At 39.9% G+C, this 16,622-nt stretch overlaps 1 protein-coding gene across 1 annotated transcript in view; it reads left to right on the top strand.

The window, feature by feature from the left end:
• The window catches only part of si:ch73-383l1.1 (receptor tyrosine-protein kinase erbB-4), a 238,891-nt gene that overhangs the window by 119,053 nt on the left and 103,216 nt on the right, over window positions 1-16,622 (top strand). The window contains exon 2 of the mRNA XM_062414855.1: window positions 4,772-4,923. Coding sequence (XP_062270839.1) covers window positions 4,772-4,923 — 152 coding nt within the window. The remainder of the gene's footprint in view (window positions 1-4,771; window positions 4,924-16,622) is intronic.

Below are 16,622 nucleotides of genomic sequence, written 5' to 3'. Positions count from 1 at the left end.
ACTGTTTCCTTGAAGCCAAAATGCAATAGATTGATTGGGGAAAGAAGGAAAGTGGCACCATCCTCTTCCTCCATATTTACCAAAACTGGTGCCAGTAATAACACCATCATCTTCCACCATAGTGACCAAAGCTGGCACCGTGATGACACCATCTTCTTCTATCAGCTGAAAGAAGTTAAAACTTGTGTTTTTTGTGTTGATATATACACTATAAATGTATCTTCTGCAGATTAGGTTCAAATGTGTGATTAAAATGTAAATAAAAGCAAATAAAGTTCTCAAAAGGAACAATGCTAGCCTTTATAAATTGTACATATGCGGCTATACATGAGGAGCTGTACGGATATATAAAAACAGTAGATGAGAAATGGGCGAAATGTTGCTATTTCCTTCCCAAAATTGGTAAAAAATGTCACAACTAGTCTGAGTCAACTGGAACTGATGTCTGATAAAAAGTTGTATAAAAAGCTTTATAGAAAGGTTCTAGTGGGGTCATTCCTCCTCCTCTGTAGAGACTGTAGAGATACTCTGCCTTTTATTCCCTGATTGGCAGATATCTGCTCCCCCTACCACACACACACTTGCACACGCTCACCGGAGCTGTCAAGTGGACATGGCCCTGTGTCACCTCACGCACTGATGAGGAAAAAGGCGATGGCTCAATACTTACATTGTCCACCACTGAGCATGAGAGACAGAAGGACAGGGGGAAGTAAGAAAAGAGGGCAGAGACAGAGAAATGGATGGTTAAGGGCAGATAAAAAAGGGAATTAGGAGAAGAGAGTGAGAGAGAGAGAGGGGAAGACAGAGCAGACACTTTCAAAATGAGCCCAGAGAAAAGAGCATTTACAGTAGAGTGTGTCGATATGAATGCTAATGCACCCAGATGTCATTCCCACTGTCACCACTACAAGATTGCGTCTATCTTTCCCTTTCTCTCTCTCTTTCAATTCTGTTTTCTTTGCCTGGCTTTTACCTTGCTTACTCAACCTGAATGAGTGCTATTTCTCTCTTTGTCTGTGTGTATGTGTGTGTGTGTGTGTGTGTGTGTGTGTGTGTGTGTGCGTGTGTGTGTGCATGTGTGTGTGTGTGTGTGCCCGCGCTGTCGACTGTTATTGCCTTTTGAGAGTTGTTTTTTACTCTCTCACTTTTCACCTCTCCCCTCTGATCCTCTATCACCATGGACACACACAGACATTAACTCATGGGCACACACACACACACACACACACACACACACACACACACACACACACACACACACACACACACACACACACAAGTAGGTTTCAATAACAGATTATTACAGACGCCTGCTAACCTTTCATCCCCCTTACACACACTCACACACACACACATACATACACAATAATCCTCACACATGCGTTTATCGATCGGACCAATTTTATATCCTTGCACAGACTTCCTTTGAGTTTGTAGCCGCTCTTAAATCATTTGATCTAATAACTCATCTGTGTGTGTGTGTGTGTGTGTGTGCGCGTGTCAGCAAATCTCATTTATCACCACAGCTCAGGTCCCCTCACTGCCGTTCTGTCCCGCACAGCCGGTACCCACAGCAATATGGAGGATCACAAAGGAGAGGAAGCGCACTCATCTTTGCAGAGCCAACGATCCATAAAGCAATATGGGAGTTTATGAGCTCTCAATGTTGTTCAATATAGGGGCAAGTTCAACTATGCAATAGTCCATTGAGGTTTTTTTCCTTCCTGTTTTTGTTCTCGCTTTCTGAAATTCTTGTACACGCGTGAAGAGGAAATGAACTTGGGCATGTGAGGACTTTACAGCAGTCATATTCAAAGCACACAACAAAAGGTGATATGCAAATGACTGACCCTTCATAAAGACTATGTGTTTGTAACTACAAATACCACCAGCATTGGAGGCTTTACATTAAAAGTCTTATTTGTGGTAAATCATTCATGCTCATTTTAACCTCATTTAACCAGCATGATCTCGTGAGAGTTAAATATCAAGGCCAAACAATACAAAACATACATTGTAGTGTATCTTCTTCAAATGCATCACAAAGCATAAATAGCCAACACTCACAGAAGAAATAAAACTGAGGAGAAAAGCATAAAAGGCATTTTAATAGATTAAAAACACAACTTTTCTCAAGGATGAACCAAACTGGTACATTAAAACACCCATTAAAACAATTGCACATACCCATTTTAGTCTTTAAAATGTCCCTGACTGTGTCTTTTAAATGATTTACTCTGACTATAATCTATAATCTGTGCTTTTGTTTTGTTTTGATTTTTCTTGTCCAAGCAAATCTAAGCATACAAACTTCTGAGAGTGTAGTTTAATATTGGTGAAACATGAGGAAAGAAAACTACTGACTGACAGTATACAATAAAAAAACACTAACAGTGAATTGTTAGCAGTAACCTGCAGATGCTCTTAGAAAGTACAGAGTGATGTGATGTGATGTTAAGCCTATATTTAGTGGACACTAATGTAATTTCAAATGAAAAAAGGCCTTTTTCTTTCGAGGCAGGACCTGATCAGCTGTTTGAAAATGAACAAAACAAACAACATGTGGAAAAACTTAGCAACCAAGGTTAAGATTGAAGGCCTGCAGGAAGCGTTGCTGTATATGTTTACCTCAGGTTATGGAACTTTGACATATTTCACATAGATTTCCAAGATCATTACAAAGCAAAGAAAGAACAATAGTATAGCCCCATTTAAACCACTTACTTAGAGAAATGCTGCCTTTGTGGTTCAAACAAACCATGATAAAAAACCTCTGGTGTTTTAGGCTTTGCTGATTTGCTATATTTCATGTTTTTTTTGTTATTGTTGTTTGTCCTAAGCTGTTAAAAATTATAAAGAGATGCAAAATAGTATTCCCTCATGACCTAGTGTTACCAGTTCCAGTAGCTGGCAAAAATGAAATTTAAAAGTAAGACCCTTTGAAAGTTGAACCCCTGACAAACTTTAATGAGCAATTTAATTACATTGAGCCATTGCAGTGCTTACTACACACATACATATACACACACACACACACACACACACACACACACACACACACACACACACACACACACACACACGCACACACAAACCTCCAGTCGTGCCTGTGTTAACGTGGCAATGGTGCCAGCTGAATGGAGCAGATGGTAGCAGGGCTGTGGCTGGGGACTCTTACTGACTGACTGACTGGTGAAAACACTGGCAGGGATAGAAAGAGTGCTTGAGGGATGGAAATAGGAAGAACTAATTACAGCGGTCAGTACTGCATTAGACCTAATCTATGCATTTATCCTTCATTAACACATTAACACTGCACACAAACACAATCATTTTCAAATCCTTAAACTACTTATATAGTAAAGCTATACTGCATATAGCTGAAGAGAACTCAATAATTGGTATAAGATTTTAAGTTTTTACAACACACAATAGCAACTTCCTGTCTTCATGCATGCTTTGAAAAGTCATGTAGAGCAACATGGTTATTTTGTATCTTCTATCTATGTGTTGTAGGTGTCAGTTCCATGAGCGTAGATTACTAAAAGGATGTTTGCCAGAGGGTGATGAAAGCTGTCAGAAATGTCAGAGACACATATGTCTGTTTATTCACTTCTATGGTTCTATTTATGTGCTGAAAAGTCTACATGTTTTACCCATCCACACAGCGATAGAGCCATTTCCACTCACGATAATATCTTCAAAGTCTTGTAATCTCGTCAGCCGAGTAAAGTCTCCAAGTGAAACCCCCTGTAAAGGTCAACCAATGCAATTTGAATATCTTTGATTAAACAGTGTGCCGGTGCCAGACCCAGACTGTAGGTCACTGCCTCAGAGAAATGATATCCGCCCCTCTCACCCCACTTGTCCCTCCCCGAGTCTTGACTCTCACAAGCTCCCTCATTGTCGAGGGTCACGTCTGCCGCACCCTGCACTCTTTTCGGCAATTTGTGTAATCTCCTGATCCACCCTTTCTCCACCATCCATTCCCTCTGTCCTTCAATCCTTCCCTTTTCTTCCTTCCTTCCCTTTTCTCTGCGTCTGTAATCACATTCACACAATGCATAGTTTTGCTCCCAAAAATATCTTATCTGAATGGTCTTCTCTCTGCCCTCTGTCTCTCATTCTCCATTCATTATCTCGCTGATTCCAACCGTCTTTGAGAGGCTGTACAGCAGCCGTTGAACCATGCATCTGCAGACCGGTGTTTTAGTTAAAACCTCCGAAAGAATCACAGTTGTTCTGGAAAAGTATTTTTAGAGTGAAAAGCTCAAGGGAAAATAGATTTATCATATTTTACATCAATTTTATCACTGAAAGAAATTGACTTATCTTGGTTAGCTGGTTGGTTGACCTTTAAGTATTCAGCAGCTACAGTATAGTAGACTACCCTTCAAGGTAATGACTACCATAGTCATAAATGAATAAAAACAATTAATTGTGCTTTCTTATTCATGTCTTTACCAAAGTACTCTCCTTGTGTTTTATTCCCCCCCTAGGAAACCTTTTCTAAAAATTATGTGGTTCTGTGGCACTGCCCATTGGGCTCGACTATCCTAATTATTTCTGACTCACAAGCAGCTCTGCTTCCAAGAAACGTTCATATCAACTAAAATCTCCCCAGCATTTACCTCAGGCTCTATCATAGCTCGGCCCCTTTCTCCCAGTACTCTCTCTATTTACAGTATTTGAATGTGCCATAATATTTTTCATGTGACAAATTGCCTCTAAAGTGACATGTTTTCTTATGTACATTTCCTGTCTCTAGTATGCCCTGGCACGGAGAACAAGTTGAGCACTCTGTCTGACCTGGACCAGCAGTACCGCACCCTGAAGAAGCTCTATGAGAATTGTGAAGTTGTTATGGGCAATTTGGAGATTACCAGCATCGATCGAAACCGCAACCTCTCCTTCCTCAAGGTATGAACATGGAACCATCTTTGGCTTGTTTTGTCCAGTATTGGTGTTTACATTCTGTCATACAGGTGACTTGATCACATCTGCATGAAAGGATACAAAAAATGAGTATGAACATTTAAGCACTATGGGCGGAGAGAAAGACTTTAGGCTTCAGCACCATGAAGATATTAAGAAAGGATTAGACTGTTTCAGCACCACGGATAGAGACAGAGGGAGTATGGGTTTAAATGTTGCAGCACCATGGACAGAGACACCAAGAAAAACAGTGATTAGTGTTATTATTTACTGATCAGTATTGCATTGAATAAGGATATTGAGCAAGAAATTGATTTTCTTTTCTTTTTATATATTAAAAAAAAGCTTTATATTCTGGGGCAACATTAGCTGGTTAGCTAACCAGCCCTGTGAATTATATATAGTAAACTCACATTCTTATAGGTTAAAGGTTACAGTTAAAAGCACTGATGCTTAAGTCACTTTAAATAGGGAAATTAACAAGTCATACTGTTTTATGAAATAAGCTGAGATTGGTTATTCATATGCCACACTGCAGCTAACACAACCAGTTTGCATTGACTGTACACAACTTCCACAGCTGAATAGGCAGATTTAAATATGACTTTTGTATGTTATTAAGTTTAATTGATTAAACACATTAATAGTGAAAACGGAATTTAATTATTTCTAAAGCCATCCAACCTCAAAAATGAGCGTGTCCACAACACATTATTTCCAAGTTTGTTGGAGAAGCTTCTTCTCAGGATGGCAATTTAACTAATTACTATAGGTTTGTTCATTCGAGTGGTTAAATAGAAGTTAAATAATAGACATTAAAGTCTGTAATTTTTGGAGCAAATGTGGACTTGGTTCAGTGCTTTATTTGCATTCACAGCAGCTGATCTGTCCTTATCTTGAGGATGTTACAATATGTAGCGAGCAATGGGTTCAGCATCTTATTCACGTCGACAGAACCCGTGAATATTGATTGAAGCATTTTGCCAGTACAATAGAACACTATACAGTACAATAACATTAATAATAAGGCTGTTAAGAATTACCATGAAAGACATGTCTGTGAGACAATGAGACACTGCAGACAAATGAGCAATCCTCAGAATATAAAATGCCATCCCGGCCAAACATGATACTCTTGGGTCTGAAGCAGCTTTCTGTATACTATATGTGTTTTTTTGGGTGTGTGTGTGTTTGTGTTTGTGTGCACTTCCGTCATCAGGACTGCGATTTAAAATTCACTTGTGCTGTCCCTCTCCCCTGCTGTTTAATGAAGTGAGGTGTAGTCTAATTACTGGGCCAACGCTATCAAATGAATACCATAAACAGTCCCATTAGGCACAGCATCATTAGGGAAACAATTAGGCATCTGGGGGATTGTTAAGTGGATGTGAAGGGGGTCAGGACTGTGGATGTTATGCGGTTTCCATGGAAACTCTGTCACAATCATCCCATTGGTCACAAAAGATCATAGGTCAGCGCTCTGATTCTTAAGATGGAAGCTTATATTTCAATGTTATTGGCAACACCTTTAATATTTAGTGATTTGTTTATTTAAAGTATGACGTTACAGTATGAAAACTTAAATTCCAATTAAAATTAGGTTTTAAATATCCAATTAGCAAAAAAATGAGACTTGAAATTCAATTTAGAGACATGTTTTTCCCCAGTTATTTACAATTTTTCAACTATAATTATAAAAAAAATACAGTAAACAGCAAAGTTATGTTGTCTCTCAGGTTCATAATTTGTTTTCTTTTCTTTTATATATCACACACACACTACACATGGTTCATGTAAAGTTCAAAATCAGAATGATACACACACACACACACACACACAGCATATGTTACACACATTTCCGATATGGACTCATAAATTGTGTGCTGCAGGCAGGCTGAGGAGAGCTGATGCACTGGGGTTCTCACAGTTTTGTTTAAAACCGAACCTTAAGTGGTGTATACAGTATACAGGGACAAAGGGATGAGCGTGGTGTGGATGGAGGGAAGGAGCGATGACAAAGGCAAGAGAGTCGGGGTGGGTGAAAAAGAGTGAGCGAGGGAAGAGCTAGAGGGGTGTCACTTTTATGGCAGGCAAAAACAGCTGCTGTGCTGAAATTACAATGTTCAGCTACCGTGCCGCATGGGGTGTGTGTTTGTATTTGTGTCTGCATACATTTGTGTATGTGTGTGTGTGTGTGTGTGTGTGTGTGTGTGTGTGTGTGTGTGTGTGTGTGTGTGTGTGTGTGTGTGTGTGTGTGTGTGTGTGTGTGTGTGTGTGTGTGTGTGTGTGTGTGTGTGTGTGTTTGGAGAGAGCAGGGATAACAGGGCAATGCAGGGCAGAGATTGGAGAAGGGAGGGAGTGAGGGCAGGGACAGACGGGAAGACTTTGTGATTTTTGCCTGGTGAGATGCTGACAGTTAGATGGATGAGATGGCTCCACAGCCTCCTCAGGTCCAGCTTTCCTCCAAACCACATCTCTCCCTGAATTTCCCTTTTTTTCCTCTCCCTTCAGCAGACCCTGGGCGAGAGCTGAAAGACCAAGGATGTGATTAAGTTTGTTTTATAGCCCAGTCTATATCCGATCTGGGTCAATTTGTATTCACAAATAAATCTTAGTGTTTGTTTTAACCCACTTAGAGGCCTGTGTGGGTGGTGCTCACTCTGACAGATCACCATAAAGCTTTACTTAAGATTACTGTCTGTTGGTAAAATACATTTTCTAGTGCTCATATGAACAGTACACACTTTAAATGAGGTGGTGCTGGGAAAAAAACATTATACTGATTGATAACATTTTTCAATAAATTTGGCATAATTTCAGTCATAAACCAGCATGGCCATCAATTCATTGTAAGCTGAATTTGACAAGCAAGGTTAGCTCACCAAAATGGCCTGACATATGTGGCCATAGTGAAAACTCCGAACAAAAAACGTATTGAGCTCCTCAGAAGTCATTTTGCTTGGTGGATAGTGTTTTGTGAATACAGGCTCAGGTGTTTGAAGGGCTTCACCGTGCTGCCGCCTGGCTTAACCCGCCTCTGTCTAGTTTGCTGACCGTCTCCCCTGGCCACTGTCTGTCTGTCACTCACACTGACCCATTTTCCCAGAAGTGAAGCGGGGGAACCGCGCCAAGTGGTCCGCAGTGGCCCACAACCAGCTAATGATGTCATCTAAGCTGAAGGACTCTTCATTAAAGCTGGATCAATCTAGCGGCTAGCGCTGCAAAACACAGGGCGCGATGCCAGGGCTGCAGCTGAGAGCAGAGGGACGGGGGATGTCCGTCCATAACGCCGGGAAGAGACGTGGTGGCAAATTCTCAAACTTCTCCCCAGTCGTCACAAGTTCGGATGCAAACGCGCAAACTTGTACACACACACACACACACACACACACACACACACACATACACACACACACACACACAAGCTTCAGCAATAAAGAGAGATGAATGACACGGTCACTGAGGTGTATACTCTATGTCGACATGCAGACAGAGACACTCTTTACCAAGCTTATCTCTTGCAAACACCAGCCACAAGAGACAGACAGAAAAGAAAGATACAGCTTTTTTAACCAGCACTCATTTCCAAAGTTTTTCTTTTCTTTCTTAAGCAAAAAAAGAAAAAAAAGATGGGTTCCGTGGCTCTGCATGTTCAGTTCAGCGCAGCCAGGCAACAGAGGAGAGAAGAAAATAAAAAGAGATGAGAGAGGAGAGAGAATAGACTCCCCACACCAAAGGCTTCCCATTTTCCTTAGGCTGTATTTCAGCTGCAAATGAAAGCGCTCAGTGATTCTGCAGCTTAGCTATTCTCAAAGCGTACATCCTCAGAAATTGCACACGGGTTCTGCTCTGCTGCCTGTATGACTGGTGTGTAAGTTCAGTGCATTAAACTCGTAGCCTGCTGGGTAGATGTTATATGAAGTTGAGTCAAAATGGGGTTAGGGGATAAACACTGAACGGGTGTAAAAGGTTGCTTATCTCAGTCAGAGTGGCGAAGTTCAAATAATATGACAAACTTTTATCCTTGGTTTTGTGACTTTGCCAGCTATAACTAACTGAGATATTTTTTTTCTTGTATGTCCTTGCTTTAACCTGCTGAGATCAGTGTGCTATTCGGAGATTACCGCCACTGTGTGTCATTATTCAGCACTCATCAGATCACTGTTCTCTCTGTCTGAGCGTGTGACTCTTGTGCCATTAATTTACTCTGGGGCAGTATTTCAGACTCCACTCTATCACACTTGTTTCTCCACATCTGCCCTTCAAACGCTATATGCCATTCATCCAGTTACTCATATTTTTGTGTACTTTGACAGTGTTTTTTTCACGGTTTGGGTTTTGGCCTTTAGTTTCATGCTTGAGCAAATTTAAGACAATCGTGTCTTAAATATGTGGTGACAGTTTGGGGGAAAGCTCTTTTTCCTGTTTCAACATGACAAGGCTACTGCACACAAAGGCAAGGTGATTCAATTATATAGCCCATTCCATGCTATTCACAGTGGTAGCTCAAAGTGCTTTACAAATTGCATAATTTAATACATAAGAAAGGATAAAAACACATTAAAATTATGAAGATTTGGACTCTGGTTCACCTTTATTTCAAGTATGTTGTAAAATAGTCGTCAGTTGCCCAAATGAACCATGACACATATTTTTTCTTGCTGTGAACATTCCTTCAGTTCATACAGACCATTATAAGATCCCTTCATAATGCACTTACAATGTAAGTAATGGGATACAAAATCCAGACAAAAATACTCCTTCTGTGCAAAAATATGTTTATAAGTTTATGCGAAGCCCATATGAAGCTTCCACTGTTTAAATCAGTCAAATCAAGTCAATATCTTTCAAGTTATTGTCTTTTTAGTGCCAAATTCCCTTTTTTTGTTATGATATCCACTTTATTTCTCTACCTCAGACAGCTGAAACCTTATATTGTCTTCTGATAAACATTTAAATACAGTTTTACTCAAAATAAGGACTGTCAATTTTATCTCTCTCCTCTCACATTGAAAGTGCATTATGAAGGAATCTCTTCACTGGCGGGATGAACAGGAACAGGAGGTACGATTACAGCAAGCATTCCTGTTTCAATGCTCACATGGATGTCTGACTGTTGTTGAAAAATTGTGAACATATCCTTTAAGCTGACCACGAGTTGTTGACAGTGTGCATCTCCTAGTGTTTCGTGTTGACCTGGGGAACTGTCAGCAGACCAGAGTCACAAGATCCACGTGTTCTTGAAAGTTCATGCCGAGAAAAGATGCCAGAGATATAATTAAGTTCAAGCTCAGTGAGCGCTTTGTAGACTGGCAGCAGTATTTTAAAGTAGATTGTCTGAATAATGTAAGAGATATTTACATGGAGAGGTTGAGGACGAAGCCATCGAGGAGGTCATGTGCTTCTCTCCCTCACTCCATGTTCCTGCTCTCTATAGATATTTATCTGTATTGTACTCCAGTGCGGCACAATGGCTGTCACATGGCCTCTTCACCAAATAATGACGCCGTGATCCTGAGCGATGGTTGGAGAGGGGCGTGCTTGCCGGGCAAATCATACAGTTTCATTAGCCTCTGAACCAGCTGAGAAGCTCATAAAAGGTTGGGACTGTCGCCTGAAATGGGGGGCTGTTAGCGCCTCATGGGTGCCCGGCAGCGTCTGCATAATTACAGCTCTTAACACTGGGAAAATTAGCACCCTGCTCGCACCAGCCAGCACCCTGCCAGAGCATGGTGGCACTACCCTGGTGTATCTTACAGCCTCTTAATTGTGGGGTTGTAGAGACATCCAAATCCAAGACAAGAAAAATATAACAGTTTATTCTTTGTCGTATTTTATGTTATTCTTTTTCTCTGGTTTTCGCACCAGAGTGAACATTTTTCTTGCAGCTGAGTAATTTGTCTACCACATTGAAGCAGATGAGCTCAAACTCGAAAAAAGTATTCTTTTATATGCGGCTAAAAACAGAAATAAAAGGAAAAGAAAAACTCAAGCAGCAAATGAGATAACTCCACTTGTTCACTTGTTCACTTGTTTCACGAATCTCTAGAGATTGTAGAGTAAAAAAGAACAAAATGAGAAAAGAATGGAAAATGATTCCACAAAACACAAAAAGGACTCATTCAGGTAGATATTTTCTTTGTTTAAGCTAAGACATTTTTCACACAAAGCCCTGTGGAAACAAACTTTTCTTTTAGACTTCAAAAAGTTGACCTACGTGAGTTGATTTTCTGATGGCAGAGGAAGCGATCTGACCATTTCTGCAGTGCTACAGTACACAACACGTAATTATTTGTGTACTTATTCTTACACTGTGTATCCACTTTACTACAGTCTGGTATCTTGGCATCATAATTCATGTGTTTCATGTGTTATCATCTGAAGGAAGGTCACAAATACCAGAACTTTGCAACAGATGCTGACAGTGTCTTGACACATTGGCAGGACAGAATTGTGCAGATATAGAGTCTTGTTCTTTCACTGTAACCCTTTTATACCCTGGAGACACCACATATTTTTACTACAGGGAACTCTGGCGTTATTATTTAGAAAAATATAAGTCTACTTTACTAACAAATTCAAGTAACTTTCAGTGCATGATCAAAACAACCTCTTTAACCACCATCATCAATATCCTCCAGCAGAAAGTGAAATTAACCCAGTGTCCATTGAACCGTCCAAAAGTTCAGAAAGAAAAGCAGCCTATTCTCAGTTTTATTAACCCAGAGCCTTTATATGTTTAGCATAAAGAATGAATTGGTTATCACAACTGTTGCTGATTAATTGTCTGTCAATCAGCTTATCGATTAATTGTTGCAGCTCAAGTATTATTGATTATTGATATGTGAGTACAAAACAGCATAAACAAAAACAAAGTTAATATTGTAATCGGTGAACAGAGACGTGATTATCAGAAATTGCCATATAATTGACAATCGCAGTAAAATTTAAAGAATTATTTCACATGTTAGGATGATTTTAGCAATCATAAGTTACAGTAAATTATTTGAAATGGTGGCATTGCTTCCAAGCAACAAGTTAGTTTCTAGTGTCTGCTACATTAGTGAATAGTTTTTTTTTTAAAAACAGAAAGAAGCACACGGACATGTAGAATGCCTGTTGTTTACAAGATTGCCATCTTGTCTAGAAAACTGTATAGACAAACAGGCCATAATATGGATTTTGGGCTCCAACTGTTGGACTTGACTCCTGTGGGAGTTGTGGCGCCACAGTTTGGATGTTAGGTATCTTCTGCCCTCAGGGGGTTTGGTAGGTGGTACGACTGAAACCTTGCTTCTGCTCATTACTGGACTCCTGGTTGTCCAGCCCGCAGCATTGGAGAGCTGTTGTTTCAGTGCAGTGAGATGTGCAGAATAGGCCAAAGCAACGGAATGGATGCACACCCACACATATAAATGCCAGCAGATATTATGCACACACAAACAAACACATTAAACATGCATGCACACATCCTACCATCAAGCATTCATGATCCGATTGTCTTGTTCAAACCCTTCCTCCCTGCGCGTGTGTTGCTGTGTGTGTGTGGGGTCGGCCACATGCCTGCTTTTTTTTTCTCCCGTCGGCCTGATCAAAGCAGACACGGTGCAGAGCAGAGGTCTCAGAGGTGAAATTAAAGTCTTGCTGCTTCCGCGGTGTGGAGGGGGAAAGTGATTACCGTTAAATTAAAAGGTACGACCATAAAAGCGCACCATGACCGAACCCTCGCAATTCATCAAACTGATCCCACGGCGCGTCTTTTGCTTATCAAATTGTAAAATATTGTCCATGACACCGGCGTAACAGGGGCGTAATTAATGCACTAAATCAATTCCGAATCACTCTGCACTAGAGTGGCCCTGCTGGGATGCCGTCATTATCACAAATTACGGTGGCAGATGCACGGGGCCGAGAGGAGCGGTTAAAGCTGCGGCGATGTCTTTCCCCACTCTTCTACAACCATTCCTGTTCATTTCCCACTCTTCTCTGACTCACCCGGTGTGGCATTCTCCTCGCTCACACCTGTGCTATCTGCTATTACCAGGTGCAAATAGTTTTATTAAGGAGTGCTATTTTAAAACCAATGTGCTGAAATTATCCATTGGCCGTCACTGGTTTTAATGACAACACTCATATCTTCACCCTCAGAGATTACAGAGACGAACGTATATATTATCTTTTGAATTGTCCTTTTCTTTCTTTTGTGTCTTAGGATGATGAATGCTTAGAGATTCAGCACACAATTCCCATTAAATTACAACCGTGTTATTGCTTAGAGAGGTATTGACTCCCACACAGGTGAAAGACTTCCTTCTTCAGTGCTGTTGAGGTGAAGTTTTGGAAGTTAAAGCTCTCACCACACACACCAGATCTCCAGATGTTTGATTTATTCATTTATTTATTCTTCACTTTGTTCTTAAATTCTCATTAATAAATAAGGGGGAAAAATACATAACACAAATCTGGTGTATCATGAAATTTGAACATCTACAACACAGTTTTTTTATTGTATTATTATAACAGAAATATTAATAGAATTTGGGGTTATAATAATGATCACTTCTACATTTCTGTCTAGAAATCTAAACCTAAGAATTTTACTAATTTTCTTTATTTTTTGGGGGGAAATATTCAGTTTGAAACGCACTTCCTAATGAGCCATTTGGTGAGATTTTGTCAATACTAAACCTTCAATCTCAGTTATGAAGACAGAACATGAACAAGGAGTCCTTAAAGTGCTCAAAAAATTGAAATTTGACCTTCTGCAATTTCTTGACAACTGGACAAGCTCCATCTACTCAGAAAGATTTTGTGATATGACTGAAAGCTTCAATTCAGCTTCCTCATGACTCATCAGTTGCTGACGTCACAACTCTGGGTACATAAGGGCAAGGAATACAACCTGCAATCTACAATTCACAACTTAATTCCACAGCTGTAGCTTCTTAAAGCTGAAACCCAAACATACTTGGTGTCCCTGTGGTAGCACTTAAAAAAGTTGAGAAACACTGAGTACTAACAACACCCTCACACTTCTGCAGGAAAGAGTGAAGCCAGGCTAGGAAGTAACCACTCGATACAAAAAAACACAAGTAAATAATGAAGTTTTTTTTATTCTTGTCCCACTCTTGACTCCCACAACTTCCCATGAACTTTCTGGAATCCTCAGATCTTAGTCCATGAAACTGAACAATTTTATATCTGACTGTGTTTGCGTCTGACTTGTGTAGCAGTGCTCTGAGATCATATGCATTTTTGAAGATAGTATATGATAGCTGCAGGATATATTATGTATTCATATTAGATTTTTATGACACTCACTAAAGATATCGTGACTCACAAAGGTTTATAAGATTTTTTTCTATTGCATATTCCATACAGTCTGCTCCACAGAAGTAACATTTTCTCAATTCTGCGGAGTTTCACTGGTGATTAAAGTGGTGTGTTTGCATATAAACTCCGAGTGCCACTTTGTGTGCATGCAAAGCATTCTGGATGTTTGATAGTCCCACATTGGCACACATTTTTATTATTCAGCGGGTAATGATAGTGGCATAAGGTGCAGAGAGAGAAAAAAAAGCCAAGTAAATCCATAAACTCTGGGGGGGGAAAAAAAGAGCTGAAAGTGGAAAATTAGGTTTGCAGAATGTCTGCAGCAAAACAAAGACCGAGCAGAAAAATAATCTAGACAGAAAGCGTGATGTAGTTTCGTCAATGATATTAATCAAACCACCCTCACCTACAGCATCATATTACAACTGCTTACGTACATGCAGCCCTATTTAAGACAACTTAAATCTGGGTTTAAGAAATGAATGTATGAGCATGATTTCAGACATCACAACATGTCTGGAAGCCAATCGGGGTCCAAAATGTAGATGTGTCCTCCTACATTTTAAGATTTTTTAATAAGATAATTGAACTACTTTAAGTTACATTTTGAATGTAGGACTTCAAAATGTACACAATACAGTACAAAATGAGCCATGGTTACAGATACAATGCTTATATATAGTTTGAAATCTAGCCTAGTTTCAAAATGACCAAAAGTCTTATATTTCATTACAGTGCCAACATGATTATTAATGCACATTTCAAGTATTTAGATCTTCTTCAATCAAACATCTTGTAAAACTGATGATTTCAGCTTCCTCCTGGTTGTATAGCCCGACAGCTGCAGTGGACTGTGATAAATGATGGGTTTTACAAAGCCCTAAATACCACTCCTAAAGGGTATTAGACAAGTGTGCATCAAGTGTGAGTTAGGTATATCCTTAAGAGTGTTGACATTTTTCTGAAGTGGGACACATTTGCCTTCTTAACAGGTGTCGCTTTAACATGCACTCAAGTGCTAAAGCTCCCGAATGTGGGCACTGGGACAAACCCTGCATATTATCAGCAGTATTATACCTTAATACCAGTCTGTTGTTGTTGTCCTCTTGGCTCCACTATCACCTCTTATTCAGCTCACTGTCATGTAGCTACTGGGGTTTAAAGTTTCTCCCAGTGCAGTTTTAAGAGACACTTTCAGTGTGTCTATGACACTCAACATTTAGGGACCTCAGCCTTCCCCTTGGTCCCCTTCTGGATATTAAAAACGCATCTAAGCCATGAATTAATTTATAGGCGTGTGTAAATTGTTTCTCCCAATGCTTTTAAAATATCTGCCTCAGGCAGCTGGCTTTGGGAAAATATGCCCTGTATCATGCTTCTTCTGCTATGCTGAGAGGAAGGAACAGATTGCATCCCTCTGTGACATTTACACCATGTATGTGTGAGTATTAGCACATGTCTGTATGTGTAGTATTATGTGACTTCATGATATCTTGGTGTGCCCCATTGAGTAAGTTAGTATTAGTATGTTGGAGTTAGTAAGGGGTGATTGTGTGACCATGCCGACCATGCCTTTCACTCCTAGTCCTGATGTTTACAGCCATTCTACGAGTTTAAATGATACATTTAGGAGTTTGAAAGCACAGCACTGGTTGTGTATCACACCACTGATCTTCCCCTTGACCTTATTTTGTCAATCTCACATCAGAGTATTGACGCTGATGGGAAATGTTATCAGCTCACAGAATGAATGGAAAACTTTGGCGCACGGTATCTTAAAAAGCAACGAGTGAGTGACTCATCTAGAGCCTGTTGTGTACAGTTTACAGACATAACTTAATATGTTTTCTGGATACAACAAACCTTTTAAAGCTATTAAAAAATGCCATATTTAATGAATCAGTGGCTGACATTTGTGCAGGGTGAAAATCAAATTAGCTTAACCCTTCTGACTTTGTTGCTTTGTTGTTATAAGGTATGAATAGTAATGGTTGATCAGTCCTGTTGCTCTATCTATTGATTCTGTGTAAAGAAAAGTTGTGTAAAGTTGCTTGCTGTACTTTTGGTGGTGATACTTTTTCTGCTTTTGTTTCAATAGTTTTTCAAAAGTAAATAGGTGATTATAGCCGTTCAAATGTACAAAGAGTGCAGTAATACAACTTTCAAAATCTTTCATCCTTGGAGGTTGATTTGCATTCTTTGTTCTTGACAAATGTTGCCTGATTGGAGATTACTATGTAGTTATCTCACATTACTTGTCCGCTAAAAACTGCACCAGACAGCTACACAGATACACTCAGAGCGTCTCGTGCCAGCCGCAGTTTGCCAGAACAGAGGCGCGCATCAAGTGT

This window comes from Scomber scombrus, chromosome 24, assembly GCF_963691925.1.
Source record: "Scomber scombrus chromosome 24, fScoSco1.1, whole genome shotgun sequence".
NCBI classification, from domain to species: Eukaryota; Metazoa; Chordata; class Actinopteri; order Scombriformes; family Scombridae; genus Scomber; species Scomber scombrus.
The sequence above is the reverse complement of the archived record's forward strand: the minus strand, read 5'-3'. Positions and strand labels throughout refer to the sequence as shown.